This window comes from Eublepharis macularius, chromosome 10, assembly GCF_028583425.1.
Source record: "Eublepharis macularius isolate TG4126 chromosome 10, MPM_Emac_v1.0, whole genome shotgun sequence".
Taxonomy (NCBI): Eukaryota; Metazoa; Chordata; class Lepidosauria; order Squamata; family Eublepharidae; genus Eublepharis; species Eublepharis macularius.
Window position 1 is genome coordinate 31,334,272 of NC_072799.1, and position 17,282 is coordinate 31,351,553.

Below are 17,282 nucleotides of genomic sequence, written 5' to 3' on the forward strand. Positions count from 1 at the left end.
CACAAGATATTTAATCTAGTTATGAAACATACCTGATGTCGATTCTTGTAGCTTCTCTCTCTTCCTTTTCTTTTTCTTTCCCTACAGGGAGAAATGTAAGATATTTTAAGATCTTCCAGAAATTTTGACAGTTGTCTGTATTCCAGTAACTCTCACAGAATAGAAGATCCTTTAATGGGCTGAATCCTGCAAAGTTTACTCAACTCTAAAAAGCTGGAGTGGAAACTGAAGACCACTTTTTGAAGAAATTTGTTTTTTAAAGGACAAAAAAAAATGTTTCCGGGGACTCTAACACCCTTTCCCTCAGTATCAGAAACGCTGAAGAACATATTTCAGAAAAAATACAACTACTCCTTAATTAATTGATTCTTAGTCACAAACTGCAGCAATATTTGTGTTTTACTTCTGGGCATGTATTTGTGAGTCCTCCTGTTCACTGCGACTGTGACCTGGGCTGTTTCCACACGGCTTACCTTTTGCCGGAACACAGCGTCTTCCTGCGCGAAATCGTGCCAGGAAGACGCTGTTATCGCGCAATTTCACATGAGAACACGCTGTGTTCCAGAAAAAGGTAAGCCGTGTGGAAACGGCCCTGGTCTAGACATCCAACAGACAAGGTTGCAATTAGGTGGCACAATATGCAGATGGTAGAACAGATTGACTGCAATTTCAGACTGCAAGTGAGGAATAACATTCTTTAGAGCTCCCTCACATTAATGATTCTTTGTGGTGTAGAAAACCACTACAGCATATGAAAGGCTGTACTATAAATTCTCTCATCAATGGGCTAATTTTTTTATTTGTAAGGAATTTTCAAATTAAGAGGTATTTTAAAAAATACAACATCCCTCACCTGAATTCTGAAGTAGCACAGCCCATTTGCAACCTCAGAATTCTATCTCCTTCTGATGCGCAGAGTAGTTTGAGAAGCTGCAAAAATGACTTTCTCATAATGTACATATCAATTTGTGCAGAAGAAGAACTTGCTACAAGCCCCAACTTTGGGGGGAAAAATAAAGCTGAACAATGGACAAATGTACATAAAATTAACAGATACTATTTATCTTTCTTTAAGTTCCCTCCTCTTACAAAAAAATCCATACTGATGACTAAGAAAGAATTCTATCTGAAAATTCACTAAGAAATACAGCGTTTTTCAATACCAGATGTTTTTTAACACAATTTCGCAGTGTTCAAACAGTCAACAATATGAACTAAACGGAATACAATCGCCTCCTTCCCTTCTATTTCAAAATATTTCATTCAGATGGAGCAGTATTTTCAAAAGGGACTGAAATTAAGGATAATCAAAAGGGGGTTTTGTTGAATGATTGTGGGTTTATGTAAGAGACACTTTTCTTGAAGTTTGTTTTGGGGGCAAGTTTATTTATCAGGCATTATCTAGACAAACTGGATTACGGATATAGACAACTACTGAATGAAACCATCGTGAGTGTGCAAGACAATCTAGATTTTCAAAGCAAAGAATCAGGACTGGGATTAGGCACTTCTTTGAATTCTTTATTTAGGAGTAATCATGGCACAACCTTACCTAACTCCCAGACAAATAGTTCTCCAGCAGTCAACATCACTATGGAATTTTTTTTAAAAAGAGAACACGTTTCAAGGCTAAATGGAAAGGCTAAATTCACTGCAGTTGAATCATGATTAGAATTTTTTTCTGCTGTAAGACTTACTATGTAAAACAAAGCTTTTTATTGGGACAAACTGTTACATACTATGAAGTCCCACAACTCTTCTTCAGGCTGTATGTTCACTATAAAAAGCAAGAAAGGAAGTAGGAAGAAAAAGAGAAAGAACAATTTCAGTTCTTGATGGGAAATGCCCAAGATCTGCACCTTCTGGAATGAAGAGCAGGAGGTGTTGCACATTTAACTTAGAGTAGATGGCACTGGGGGCAAAAACAGCTTTTAGGGTGCACTGGAGGCCTACAGGATACAGAAGGAAAAGTGGCTGGTGTCAATTTAAAAGGCTTTCCCTTAATTACCTGGAATATTTCTGCTCCCCTCCCTATTTTCTTTTATTTTTGTGTTGAATAGCCAGTCTCCTGGAGACTTCTGGGCACCTGAAAGCCTTTTCACTATTTTGTAATAATATGGTTGGTTCTGGGAAAAAGTTATTACACTACTGTTGTTTGGGGGATTGTTTTCCTTGATGGACCAACATGACTACCTACAATTTGTAACAATTTACATACATAACCAACTATTAAAAGCTTGCAAATTAAACCTTTCAATGCTTATTTCATAACAGATCTTAAGACAAAATTGATTTTATACCAATCTGAACACAAAATTCACCCCATACCCCATTTTACCCGTAATGGGTTTAGACAGAGGCCATATCGGTTTTAGGGCAACCCAATAGGGCTTCTAGTATAACAGATCCATTGCCATGTATATTTATTAACCATGTGATAAACACATGCCAAAAGAGTGATCAGATGGAGAACAGATGTGAGGCGGTGTTCCAGATGTTTACAAGTCATCCAACATTGAAGTGCCATTTTGATGTATTTACAACATGGCACAAAGCGGGATCAGAAACATATCCAAAGCCAGCATGGGCTAATGTTTGAGGTACGTAAATGTCATTTAAAGCGGGACGAACAGAAGACAGAATTCCTCAAAGCAGGCACAAAGCTAACCTTGGGTCTCGTACGGTACCTGTTCCCTCATTTCCTTCCTGTTTTAACTGCAGCAACTGTGAGCGGAATAAAGTGTAAGTGAGGTGCTTACGTAATTGTCCCTCGCAGACCAGCCTGGATAGAGCTGCATGTGTAGTTGCCTTTCTTTCCGAGCTAGTTCATAATATTTAGCTTGTTCTTCACGGGACAGCGCATGCCACTGTAAATAAAAGTGTGAGAGAGTCAGTGATGTGCTGTGCTACACAAATGGCAGCCTAATGGGCAATAAAGATCTAATTGGTGAGTGGAAAGCCACTCCAATGATTCAAGGAGTTCAGCATGTCACCAGCAGTAAGGAAACAGGACTTCTCATAGAATTACAACTGAAGTAAGTAAAGGGATTCGAGCCTCTCGTTATCACTGTTGGTATACCCATGATGATCTTATTATGGTGTTCAGAGCTCTCTATCCAGCAAGGTTATGATCAAGGAAGAGTCTAAATTTCACTCACACAGACACTGCTAGTTCTTTATCTGTTGTATTCATTGCTACTACTGCATCACGACCTACATGTCTGCATGCAAGTGCTCTGGACCTCCAGGCGGGCATCCAATTGTTTCTAGACCCTGACAGTTCTGTTCTGAACAGTAACTTGCTACCACAACTATTACACTGAAGGGGATGCTGCTCAGAGCAGATTTGATTTCTTAACTCTGCAAGAGTTCAAACCTTTAAACTCTTCTACCAAAAGGGAAAAAATGAGGCCGTATTTTATGTATTGCCACAAGGTTTGCTCTCAGACTGCAGCCAGACCTTTGAACAAAGTGAGGTTTTCCATATGACATGAGGAGAAGGCCAGCACCATCAAATACATTCCAACTAAAATTAGGTTATGAACTTTGAAAAAGTCAAAATATAACAGGAACTTATTACACATACATAACAAAAGAACCCCCCCCCCCCGCCACGGTGGGGTTCTATTGTTCCGTTTGGGCTTAGCATGTAGCAAGTACCTCCAAAGTGACAGGACTGAGTATTATGGTGTACTAATGCCTACTTTGCACCAGTAGTTTATCATAAGCATCAATTCCATGGTACTGTAGAACTCAGTCTGAAAATCTAAGTACTATATGCTTGTTGCTTAAAGGGACTACTTCACTCTGCACTGTGAAGTTTACTCTCGAATTCATTGACCATAACATAAAATGAACCAAGTATATATTTAAAGTTACGCTCACTTCTTTTGTGCTTAAGTCATAAATTGATCCCAATGCAATAATTTATTCTGTGTCTCACACAGAGAGAAAGAGGCTAAAATTCCTCTAAACTGAGTATGGAAAGGTCAGAGATTTTCTCTACAAAGTGACTGATTAAACACTTTACAGTCTGTTCTTTTCCTCGAGTTCTGCTCCTTTCAGGATGATACCAAAAGCTGGGATGCCTACTGATGTCTTCCTCTTCTAAAACTGCCTGAAATTACCAATGTATAGGCTTATAACAAAGCTCAAGACAGCATTCTCCTGGAAGAAAAAGCCTTCTCTCTCAGGCAGTCTGAAATCTCCACAGAATTACATCTTTTTTCTCTTATATGAAAACCCTGTCCTGGCTATGACAGTTAATTCTAAGAAGCTGAGGGCATACAGGAGCAATACTGTGTATATATGTAATTTCTGCAGATCCTCCTTTCTGGGTATTGTTCCCAAAGATCTGCCACCCTCAGGAGCAGCTTTTAAGGAGCTGCATAGAAAGGAAAGTCGGCAAAGATCTCTGCCACGAGTTCACTCTTTTGCAGAAGATTTGGATCAAATCCATTGGTCATAACTTCGAAAAACCTGGCCCTGTCACTGCCTTTTGAAGGATGATGAAGTTGGTACAAGATGAACAGACAGATGGAAAAGGACTGTATCTTGATGGGTGCTTTTTGCATAAAGCCATTATATGGACACTGGAGATGTGTAGCAACCTGCAGGTGAGGTACCGAAAAGAGGAGATTTAACTATGGGGCCATGGCTCAGTGGCAGAGCATTTACTTTGCATGAATAACATCCCAGGTTTAACCTGTTAAAAGAATCAGATGGGAGGTGATGTGAAAGACCTCTGATCCAAGAGCCTGGAGAACCTCTTCCGGTCAGAGTTGACCCTGAAAGATCATTTTGTCTGACTCCATACAAGACAACTTCATGTATTCATATAAGACAAGGATTTAGGGTAAGACACAATACTAGTAGTGAAAACAATCATGTTACCTAGCCTTATTCATAGGTACATGCATATTCATGTGCTTGTAAGCTTAGGAGCATGTCTTCATGTAATTGTATAGACAGACAGACATAAAGGTAGCAGGACTCCCAAGTAATCCTTCAGCTTTCAAGCACTCCTCCCCATCAGTCTTGTGTCACTCTAAAGACTAAAAAGTTTATTTTCTTGATAAAACTCGCTGGTTTTCAACAGGAGTTTGGGGGCACCTTAAATTCTGATACACTTTACATGGCTACCTTTTGTGACTCTCCCTCTCCATTAGGAATGTGAACTTTATCAACTTCCAGCCATCCCTATATACACTAACATCTAATGGTTACCAGTGTTTTTACTGTTACTCTTATACTACTAGAGAACATTCATACATTATTAGAGAACTGAACCTCACAGTTAACATCCCAACATTTTAAAAACCCATACTAGTTACCTAGCAGCCATTCGGGGCTGATCCAACAGAAGACAGTTTTAAAACAAACGAACTATGCTTCTTTCTCTCTCTTACATAAACACACTCTTATCTGAGCCAAAGATGTCTGCCTCTGCTCTCAAGCAGCAGCAAGATCTAGCTCCATCCCTTACAGCTGCCTCTCAGCTGTTTCCCAGCAAGAAACAAGAGGAGAAGCTTGCTTTTTTAAAGAGGCAGCATCTAAAAGACTAGAGGGGCAACAGGGGCCAGATGATACACAGAAGCCACCTTGCTTTTTTAAGGGTTCCCAACATTTGTAGTGAAATTAGGCGTTTGAGGGTCTTTCCAAAGTTTAGGTTATCTTCTCTGCATTTAAGCACTTTTGAGTTGTATGATTCTGAATAATTTGCCATGATTGTTCAACACAGGGTTGCAATCTCACACTTTGGCAGCTCCTGGACTGAAAAGTTGTTCACCGTCAGTTGCTGACAGACAACTGTGAATATGCAGAGATTTAAAGTATGAATTCATTACATGGAACAGACTAGTGGTGTGTGTGTGTGTGTGTGTGTGTGTGTGTGTGTGTGTGTGTGTGTGTGTGTGTTAAGCAGAGCAACAACAACTCTAACCTAAGGATTTTGAAAACCTGCAGCATGGCTATCATCGGCTTCTATGACATTGCACAAAAAGCGCTCTAAGTATTCTATAAATTTCTTTCATGTGTTCAGAGTTGAATGGATATGAGTTGCTGCCATGAAGATTTCAATTATGTTCTTGACATTCAGCTTGTGGTAAGCCAGTTGTGTATACCATCTGCCACCATATTCAAGGTTTGTCTTTTGCCAGACCACTGCAAATGCTAGGAAAGTGATATTTGAAGTGGCATGCCAACTCCCAAATCCTGTGTTGTTGGCAGACACATGCAGCCAACTAACTTTGAGCAGAAGAGGCTGTGTACAAACACAGCCAAAAGTTTTTTTCTGTCTGCTGTACACAGAAAGTGATGCAAGTGATCCATCACTACCCAGTTTGATTTTTTATATATACAGAAACTATTCTACAAATATTATATCTGCCATTAACCTAATGGGGCTAATAAATGTTTGACCCATGTTACTTGTACAGACCATGATCCAGAAAGATGGGTTTATACCTGAATGTGGAGTTTGGGAGATTCCCTCTTATGATTATCCCCAACAGAATCCTCAAACTACATTCAAACTCCCATAATCAAAAAAATTACAAAAAAAAATGCTACTGCACTGTCAAAAATTTTTTTATGTTGAATCTCCAAAATGATTTTCAAATATAAAGAGATATTTGGGGTTTCTGCAGGGGCAGCGCTCAAGAAACAGAACAACGGAGAAAAATGTGGGAGAGTGCATAGTAATTTGGTTCACAGTCACACTCTCCATCCACCACAACCATTCCGCCCAGATTCTGGCTTATGTTCTATGCTAAGTATTAAATTATGAGACTAATATGCTATTCAATGAAGGACACAGGAATTACCTTGGCAGACAAGAGGCAATTGAACATTTAAGTAATGAAGAAAGCTGTCAAAATATAGACAAGCGTTTAAGCTAATTCAGTGTTTGTGCAAGTCAGAGTAGGAATTTTCCTTGCTATGGCACATTTGGACAGAAACATAATCAAACACACAGACGGTGCTTTGATGGAGCCAAGCAATAAACTTTATAGTATTCTTTGCAAATAGAGCCCTAATCACTCTGACGCCGAAACCCATTTTAAAAGCCAAGGGTTTAGGTAGCTGGCAAGCACAGCTCAAGCTAAAGAAATATCAGAAGGGAATGAAAACCCAGTCTTAAAGTGAAGGTTTCAACTTGTAAATAGAGAGGAAGATTACAGGTACTGTAAAATAATAAAAGACAGTATCTACTATAATTAGTACTTCAGCATGAATGAGACATGATTTAAATATATCTCCTTCAAAAGCTGCAATGCAGAACTGTACATAGCTAATTACAGATAAACGGGTGTACCCATTCCCAACAGCTGAACACTTAGTGTTACCAACTTCCAAGGTAGGACCTGGAGTACTCCTGAAATTACCACTGATCTCCAAGCTACAGAGATCAGTTCCCCTGGAAGGAATGGCAGTTTGGGGGGATAAAGCCTATGGCCACACATCCCCACTGAGCTCCCTTCCCTCCTCAAATTCCGCCTCCCCAATCACTACCCCCAAATCTCTAGGAATTTCCCAACTGGAGGCTGGCAACCTTATGAAAATTCTATCCTGGTATCAAGGAAACAATGCTGCTACAGACCAAACATAGACCCAGTTATCTCTGTTGAAAACAGTCCCCTGACTAGCTGGGGGACGGCCTATTTAGCACTCTGTCTTGGTTCCTTTTTTACTGCAGTCTTGACCCTGGCTGCCAAATGCATGGCAGAAAGAACCTTGAGTTCACTTTCAACACTGATAGTGAAGGATGTTCTCTTTTAGCATGACATTGTGTTCTTTCACTTATAAAGTGGACGCTGTTTTTCCTTCTTCTAACATTATTGCTGTATATATCACCACAATCATTTGGAATAAAAACATCTTGCACAGAGTATGAACACAAGAAGGTGGTCTTATGAAAGTGCTCAACAAATCCCAGGAGCCAGGTCACCCAGGTGCCTAGGAATGTTGTTGTGGCATCTATGTTTTTCAGCACTAGTTTTATTGTACTATCTTTTGACAATCCTGCGTTTGTACAAAGTACAAAGCTTATTTATCATTTCACATCAGAATAAGTTTTGTTGTAAGATATAAAAATGCATCTGCATGAAATTCTTGCAATTGTTTCTTCGTATGTTAACTTTATACCCTTCCCTGGCAGTGGATGAATTCATTTCTTCACCACTTGCTTTCTATACTGCCTCCAATGTTCAATTAAATGAAATGTTTTAAAAACATTAATGAAATTATAAGAAATTGGAGAAAGGATAGGTTAGGGTTAGAGGTAAGCTTTCTCTTTTAGTGATGGGTTGCCGGGTCCAGTGACACCATCATGTTGCTGGACCCTCACTCTGGAATTTGGGCAAAAACTCTGATGACATCACTTCCAGGCATACAGGAATTGATGGGGGGGGGTTAACCAAGGAGGTTGGAAAAACAAAAAAAATTAAAATGGTTGAATATGACTAAAATATGAATTAAAACACTGATATAAAGTTTCATTAGAAATAAATAAATTAGATTAAAAACACCATATGGTTCTACATATGCATACTAAAACCTTGAATATAAATAAATAATCACTAACATACAGGTATAATACAACTCATTGCCATACGTACAGAACCAATAAAACCAGACTGATTTCGGCCCAAATGCCTTCCTCAGTGGTATGAAAAGATCATAGAAAGCACCTCAAATAAAATACATAAATTAAACATACATAACCTAGTATACACTGAATCTGGGATAGAAGGGGGGGAAAGAGCACAAAAATGCGTAAAGGTTAATACTTGAATATCCAAGGATATACAAAGTTTTAATATGTCTTATGTATAACCATATGATGTTTCTAATGTAATTTATTATTTCTAATTAAACTTTATACCAGTGTTTTAAATTCATATTTGTTATTTTGTTATTTTCAACAATTTTATTTTTCCCCCTATTGTTCCAATCTCCTTGATTACCCTTGGTTTGCAGGGTTGTTGTTTTTCTCCCCTTTTTATTGTCCTATACAGCAATTGACGTCAGCATGACTCACTGGCCCAGCAGGGGTTTGCAGTTCCCAGAAGTCCCCCCCCCCCCGTTTCCTGCCATTTCTTCTCCCATCGGCCAGCTGAAAAGTGGCAAGGGGTGCTGGCTGGGTGTGGGGGGGATCCCTTGCCCCCAGCAGGGGACTAGCAATCCTATGTAGTGATGACAACCAGTGTTTTCTCCAATGGACTAGGATTAGGCTTTGTGGTAGTTAGCAATAATTAGAAAAATGTGGTAATTAAAACATGAAACCGTGAAAGCTGAAAAATGACTCTAACTCTTAAATTTTGGGGCTGGCTTCTCAAGCCAAAGAAAATTTGTCAAGGCCTGTGCTTATGACACTACTAACATAACTGCATGAAGCTGCTGATACTGACCTTTAAAGTCCTATATGGCTTGGAACTTGCATACCTTAAGGACCATCCACTCCCATACTAGCATACCTAACCATCAACTTCAGGAGCCCTGCTTTGGGTGCCCCCATCATCTGAGGTCAATGTGTGGCAATCTGAGAAAGGGCCTTCTTGGCCATGGAAGCAAAATTGTGGAATTTCCTCCCAAGGAGATTCATCCGTCCCACTTGATCACTGTCTTTCACCAGCAAGTAAAGACTCTTCTGTTTTGTCTGGCATACCCTAATCGACCCTCCTTCTTGTTTATTTTTAATTCCTGATTTTATATACATTGATTGTGTTTGTGTTTAAAATTCTATTTTAACAACAACAACAACAACAACAACAACAACAACAACAACATACTAATATATCTAGTCCTCTAGACAGATTACTGCCCACTCAGAGTGATGAAGAAAGTTAGTGTTTTTATTATCTCCACAATACAACTGGAGAGCTGGGGTTGAGAGGAGTGGCTTACCCATCTTGAGGGCCCTAATCAGGTAGAAAGGTGTCTTACGAAAGTTTTAAATTAAATAAATAAATGAACATATGAAACTGCCTTATACCATCAGTCCATCTAGTCCTGCCTCCTCTGACTGGAAGTCCCTCCCTAAGGTCTTGGTCAGAGGTATTTTCAGGCCTTCCTTCCCAAAACATTGCCACTGGAGTTGCTGGAGACAAAGCCTGGAACTTGATACATACAAAGCACCTATCACTTGGCGACAGGCCAGTAGCGAGGACTTTATTTTAACTTGGCTTATAAAGCTGATGCCTGATATGACAACTAATTATTGCTTAGTCAATATGTGAAAGAATAGGTTGCCTGGCTGCCTTTGACATAACATGCACTGAATATTGTACATGCATACACGCAAACACATACACATTGCTCTGCCATACCCTTCTGCCAAGAATCTGGTTGATAGCTGCACTTTCTTTCAGAGTACACTCTGCTACAACGTTTGCTCTCATCTCTTTCATGTATAACATGAAAGCATTCAGAGGCTTCTTAATGTGAGGTCTTTTGGGCTCTTGTTCTTTCCTCTGTTCATGCTGAGGCTTCCTGAAGGTAACAGGAGGGGGAAAAAACACAGAAAGAGAGCACTTGTTACCATTACTAGCTTGAGTATGAGGGAGTACATCTGCTTCAGATGATCAGTTTTCCCTGTTTCTGAGTGGCATACTTGATTCGCTATTGCAGTATTTGGCCTTGAGAGAAAGAACAAGCGCACTTTATTACACGTGGCACCACTCCTCTGAGTAATATGCCAATAAACCTCAGGGCCACTTCCGACATAGCTATTTTCTCTCACAAACCATTTTCAAGATTCTTGGCATACCCATGCCTGATCTGTGTACACACAGAGTCACTCTAGACCTTTCAAGTATACTATTTTGATCAGAGGAGAAAGTGACTTAGATACATTCCTATAAATAGCTGTGCTAGAAACAGCCTTCAGCAACATTGTAGAGGAATAGAATTTCCTGTAATGTCAGCTCTTGTAAAAAACCTGATAAGGTTATAGCATCCTTAATGAGATGGGTAAATAGGCTTCCACTCAGTCCTTTTAAACAGGCGCTATCACAGTTCTACATCCTTCACTTCTCAAGATAATGAGTACAAGTCCAGTAGGTGCACCCAACGTTTTAAGAAAGTTGGCCAATACCATGTCGGAAGGGGGAAATACTAACCTTCTACTTTGGAAACAAACAATATCATACATTATATTTACATTTAAAACTGCATATGCTTTACTGTAACATTTTATTCTCACATGTGTTAAAGAGGGTACGATGGTCTCTAAGAGGGCTTGGGAATTTCACCACTGAAGGCAACTTTTGCTTGTTTCCAATGTTGCTTTTAACAATGGGGAAGGGGGGGGTATGGCATCATCTCTTTCTTGCAGCTCACTCACACACTGTCCTGCAGCAGAACAGTGTATGACCGTGCCTACAGGCACTACTGCAGGCTACCAGGGTGATGCAGAACACCACTTATGCAGAACACCTCATTCAGGGTCTGACAGTCCAGCTTGTATTTAAAAAGACCATAGAAGCTTCAGCTGTCAGCTTCCTTTTTTTTGGCCCACGGTGCTCTTCGTGTTTGCTGGGAATAGTGGTCACAAATGCCAATTTCCTTAGAAGTAAACCTCCTCAGATACCACCATCTCATTGGAATCAGGAAACCACTCAGAGGAGGAAAAAGGAGTCCTAAAAGGGGTGTTCAAATATACACCATTTCAGCAATAAGCCTGCTATCGCTCATTGCAGTTGCAACACACAGAATTTTCCCAAGGACGGGTCTTGGGAGCAGGGCTGGATTGACGAGGGGGGCATGGGGGATAGTCTGCCCCCGGCGCTGCCAAAGAGGGGGCGCCGGGCGCAGCTGCCAGCCACCGGGAGCATGTGGGTGGCAGTGCGGGGGGCTGTGAGGCCGCCTGTGCCATTCACCTGCCCCACAGGGCAGGGGAGTGGCTGGCTTGCTGCGCACCCCCTGTCCTGCAGAGCAGGTGAATGGCGTGGGCGGCCTCCCAGCCCCCTGCGCTGCCTCCGCCAACTCCGCAGCATGCTGAGGCAGCCAGCAAGCTGCACAGGCTGCACGCTCCTCCCTGCATGATGACATTATGGAAGTGACGTCATCATGCAGCGCTGGGAGCATGCATGTACTGCGTGCGCGAGTGAGCAAGTGAGGGGCTGGACTTTGGTTGCCCTGGGCACCGGCAACCCTAGATCCGGCCCTGCTTGGGAGGAACGTTGTTTTTTCATTTGAGTAGAATTTGGTTTGTAGAGCATAGATGGGCTTGCAATTACATTGGTCTGAAGCAACTTCAGCCCTATTCAGATTAGAACTGTGCACAACACTGGTGATCTGGCCCTTTCGTCATGCCAAAAACTCACCCAACAGATTTCAAAGTTTAGGAAAAGAGGAAAGAAACTACACATACAGTCACAAAATCTAACAGATCAAGATGGGTAGCAGTGTTAGTCTATCTGTAGCAGTAGAAAAGAGCAAGAGTCCAGTAGCTCCTAGAACTGAAGAAGTGAGCTGTGACTCACGAAAGCTCATACCCTACCACAAATTTTGTTAGTCTTATAGGTGTTGCTCTTTTCTATTGCTACAAAATCTAAGGTTTAACTATGTGTGTGCACACATAAAGCAACAGTCTGCTTAGAGTATGAGGGCAGTAGGAGGAGAACAAATAGAGTGGGGAAAGCAAAGCTTGTTTGGTAGCAAATACATCACACGTTCACTCCTGTTTCTATGTAGCCAGGTTCAATTTGCTTGCCTGCTCTGGATTGCTAATCTCAAAACAATGCTACAGATGAATTATTACATATGCAGATGCAGATAGCATCTCATTTTAGAAGCAGGCAACTTTCAGCCTGGATCATGTTCAAGCCAGGCACTAAAGGTTTTCATAAGATAGTTATCAACCCTCTCAAATTTGAGCACCATAGAGCTAGTGAACAGCGTGGTCACATTTAGGTACAACAGCATGTTTGCACTGTAAAATATATCCAATATTTCACACTTTTGCTATGTTTACCCAAATCTTCAAGCACTGCAGATTAAGTATGGTCTCAGAGAAGATTCACTCACACGTGCATTAAGTCACTGTCTGAGTGCGGATGTTCTTGTTTGACTTGAGGCGTTACAATAGCTGGATGAGGAATTCCAGTTGTGTGAGGTCCTGGAGGCCCAGGAATCATATGATGTGAAAACCTAGAGACAGAAAAGAGAGGAAGGCAGCCTTCTTCATAATAGCAACTTGGACACTGCAAAGAAAACCTGCATAAACTATGCCGTAGCCCTCAGATGGTCATTCATTCATACTGTACTTGCAGGAGCGATACTGTGATGTCAAAGTGTGAAACAATTTGGTTAAGACCTTTTTTATTATGTTCAGCTCTTATTTTATACAATCTGTGAGGAAAATCTTAGGGTTTTTTAATCTTTAGAAACCTTGTCAAAATTCTGGGAAGGAACAGATTTAAATTCAAAAGCCAAATAGCCCTTAACCAAAACCAGTTTCCACACAGGTACAGAAGACATTAAAAGGTATCCACCACCAGCCAAAAGGAGAGAATCATCATGCAGAAAAATGAAAGCTAAAGAACAGTTTCCATATATTTATGGTGACTTAAGAACTTACTGCTTTTCATTTGAATAAGGCTCCAAATCCTGGGCCATTTTATTGGGAAGAAGAAGCCAGTAAACAATGTCCAAAAGAAAACATGTAACTACATCAGCCATAAAATTTGTCTATCATTACACAAATAACATAAAATCCTTATCTTCACAACAGGATACATTTATGATCTGGGTACAATCAGGCTCAGATGCACGTCAAGTTTGCATCAAGTACTTACAGTGGGGCTGAACAATGCTGGTGTTACTGACTGAAGGGGAATAAACTCTAAGCCTTCTCTAGTTCCCCTTCTACCCTCATTGCCTGCTTGAACGATGGTACAGCTTGACCAATTGCACAGTCCACCAAGAAACATTGAGCCACAGAACTCATTATACTAGATTCAAGAGTGGTTTGTACAATTGGGAGTATGTGGATCATGCACACAGAAAATGATACGGTCACAGAAGCCCATGTAAACAAAACCGAGTCCATATACCCAGGCAGTAAACTTGTATGTTTTTTTATTGTGTATGCATAGGTTTGTGGTTTAAATGTATAATATGTACAGAGGCACAATATAGACTTTGGATATACACCAAGCACAAGATCCAAACCCCATCTTTGCATAGTGCAGAATTACCACATATGTAGACTGATTCAATCATGGTCTCTGTTGCCAAGTCCCAGTTAGTGCTGCTTGCTTGCACTAACATCCCTTTCACACACCGGTACAGATATAACCATGCATACACAGCTTCTGCCTTTATCTCAAAGCAGACCTGGACTTAGAGATTTCCTTGTGCTGCTGAAATTACATTGTTTTTTTAAAAAAATTCTAAAACCACTGAAGTCACAGCCACAGTGAGTTTTTTTTTAATATTTACACTATACGAATGTGATACAAACGACTTTTTAAAAAGCTGTTTTTGTCAATGATACGCTTCAGAAAATAGATGAAGGCAAACTGTAGATGCACAGTAATATTATTAAAAAAATGCACTTTAGCTGGCTGAAAAAAGCAAGCAGAGGCATACACCAGGATGCAAGCAGAAGAGAAAATGGCCTTTCTAATACCAACGGATACTCCCCAGCCAGCCAGCCAGCCATTCAGCTCCTACACCTACCTGGACATGGAAGTGTCGACTGAAAGTGAGGATGGGTAGGGCTGCCTGAATCCACTTGAGATGGGATATACAGGCTGACCTTGCCTGAGGTCACAGAAGAAAGGAACCCATCAATAATACTGCAATAGAAGTGAACCTGCCTTTTACCAACACCAATGAAGTAATGAAAGTATGCTGCATTCTAATTCAGTGTCTGGCAGAGTCCCTACCTGAAAAATCACCACACAGAATTCTGGAAGATTTGTTAGAACTGAATAACCTGCCACCTTCTATGAAACGGATTTAAATCAGTTAGAATTTCCTTTGAATTAAGGTTAAATTGTCCCCCTGAGGGTGTTGGATGTTTGAAATCTTAACAGAACGGCTTCTTTTTATGGTTCTAGCACTGTTTTTATGGGAAGGTATTAATATCCCCGCTAAACATGAAGTTTTATGAAGATGAAGTTTATGAAAATAAGACCCTTCAAGGTAGTACTGGGGAAAAACTTTGGGTCAATGGCAGAAGATTCTTAAAGTGGTCATATCTCCTATTGTTGACCCATTGTTTCCCCACAGCACCAACATTACCCCTTCTTTATCCTCTTTTCCTTCATCACAAAGTTACTAAAACTCCCTCTCTCATTCCCTCACACTTTCCCTTGAGCCTCTACCTAAAGTTACTATAATTGGTCCAAGTAATAACAGAGAAAGGCATGTCAAGGAAGCAAAATTCTATCAATGGGTTTTGCAATTGAATCTTGGCCCTCTAACCATCAGACTGCTCTCTGGTTTAAAGCCTAATCTGTGCAAGATTTGACAAGTGATCCAAGGTGTTTTTCACTTTTTAGTGTTTGTAATTTTCTTCAGTTTTCTGCCAGTTTCCTCACAGGCTGAAAACACTGGGGGAATTTTTTCATCTGAAGCCCATAGGTTTGCATATCTGCAACCATGAGATTCAGAGATCCCAGGAAAAGCACATTAGTATGTTGCAAAATAGAAAACCCTTCAAAACTATCTCTTCATGTGTCGAAATACGTTACTCCCATTTTGCAGCACACAAAGGACTAGTTTTGAAAGGTTATTTTGTTATCCTTCTGTTACAAAACATGGGTGCATTTTCCCTGAAACTTGGAGTCTTTCTACATGAGATGCCTCGCGTGTGTTCATTAAGTGTAGGGAGACTCAATGTTAGCCAGGAAGCGTAATTTAAAAAGACAGAGCCAGCAGAGAGCCCCAGAGGGTTTGTTAATTTCATCTTCGCCTTCCTGAAGGCTCTGTCAATTTCACTCTCCAGTCCAAAACTGCTGGGATTGCAACCAGAGGGCAGTGAGGAATGGAAATGGGTGGGAGCTGCCTTCCAGGACCAGGCTGGAATCTGGTTCTGGAAGGGCGAAGTTTCCCTTCTGGCATTTCACAGCCCCTTCACACAGCTCCAATATATAGCAAAACCTTTCCCCTGCTGCTGGCTCTGTCTTTTTAAACTACCTTTCCCGGCTACCATTGCCTCTCCTAACATGTGCTCTTCATGTGTCAGATGTCTCATGTAAAGAGACTCTTGGTGTTACAGAAGTGACCACTCATGGGATTCAGAAATGGGTTCTAATCAAGATACAGCTGGAGGATCTGTACATCAGCTTTCCTACGTACAGGCGTTTTAATGTACCATGGTAGCTCAGGTGCTATTATGAGCTTCATAACATGCTATTTTGGCTGGTATTTCCCCCTCTCTACTATTGGGAAAGGTAACCTTTTAAGTCCAAGTACCACCTCCACCCCCAATACCAACCCAGAAGATGCTGGTGTGCCATAAAACCAAGGGGTAGGGGAAACAGACTGTGATCAAGATGGGTCTCAGAGGCACCAGTTAGCACTTCAGGGCCTGACCTCGGTCCCTTAGGCAGAAAACCAGCCCTACATGCTGAACAAAATGGCACATCACTATTTGGCAGACACAACAGGGATTCACAACCCCTTTATCTACAGTCTAAAAAACATTGCATTGATGACAGCATAATTCTCCTGCAGTCTACTTAAAAGAGCTATTCTGAAATGGTTTTGGGAAAAAGAGGGGCATATTACGTGATCTCCAAGCAAGGAGAGTGGGAGTTTAGGAAGGCTAATTTTTATTTACAGGTAATATCTAAATATCTCAAATACAATATTAAAGGAGCAAAAATGAAAATAAAAATTGTTTAGTTTGAAGTTTCTGAGTTCAGAATGCCGTAACCCTGTTGTACAAATTGATTGCTCCAAATACTTGGAACTTTTTTTGCTTAGTTTACATTGTTTTTTCCCCTCCAGCTTGCATTGATACAACTTCTGAGTAGGATTTAACACACTTAAGTAACAAACTTCAGAGAGAATAATTGATCGGCCCTTGAAAGACTACGCTCGATTCAATTCAAGCAGAGCTATTGATCAACAGATTTAATGTTTTAAGAAATTGGCATTTCCAAAGCTGCTGGACCTTGATTATGCTCACCATGACAGCCTCTACACTTAAATAAAGCTCTGGGCATGTGCAAGTAGGGAAGGCCAGCACTCTTAGGGGGGAAAGTAGGAGCCTTAATATGAATCTTGCATTACATTTTTAGTTAGCGTAAGCAGAGCACAAAAGC

General features: G+C 40.7%; 1 protein-coding gene across 2 annotated transcripts in view; it reads right to left on the reverse strand.

The window, feature by feature from the left end:
* The window catches only part of LEF1 (lymphoid enhancer binding factor 1), a 122,093-nt gene that overhangs the window by 15,751 nt on the left and 89,060 nt on the right, over positions 1 to 17,282 (reverse strand). For both annotated transcript variants that reach the window (XM_054990545.1, XM_054990546.1), the window contains exons 7-11: positions 14,686 to 14,769; positions 13,030 to 13,152; positions 10,329 to 10,491; positions 2,760 to 2,867; positions 33 to 81 (exon numbers count right to left, since the gene is read on the reverse strand). In XM_054990545.1, the coding sequence (XP_054846520.1) occupies positions 33 to 81; positions 2,760 to 2,867; positions 10,329 to 10,491; positions 13,030 to 13,152; positions 14,686 to 14,769 (527 nt within the window). The remainder of the gene's footprint in view (positions 1 to 32; positions 82 to 2,759; positions 2,868 to 10,328; positions 10,492 to 13,029; positions 13,153 to 14,685; positions 14,770 to 17,282) is intronic.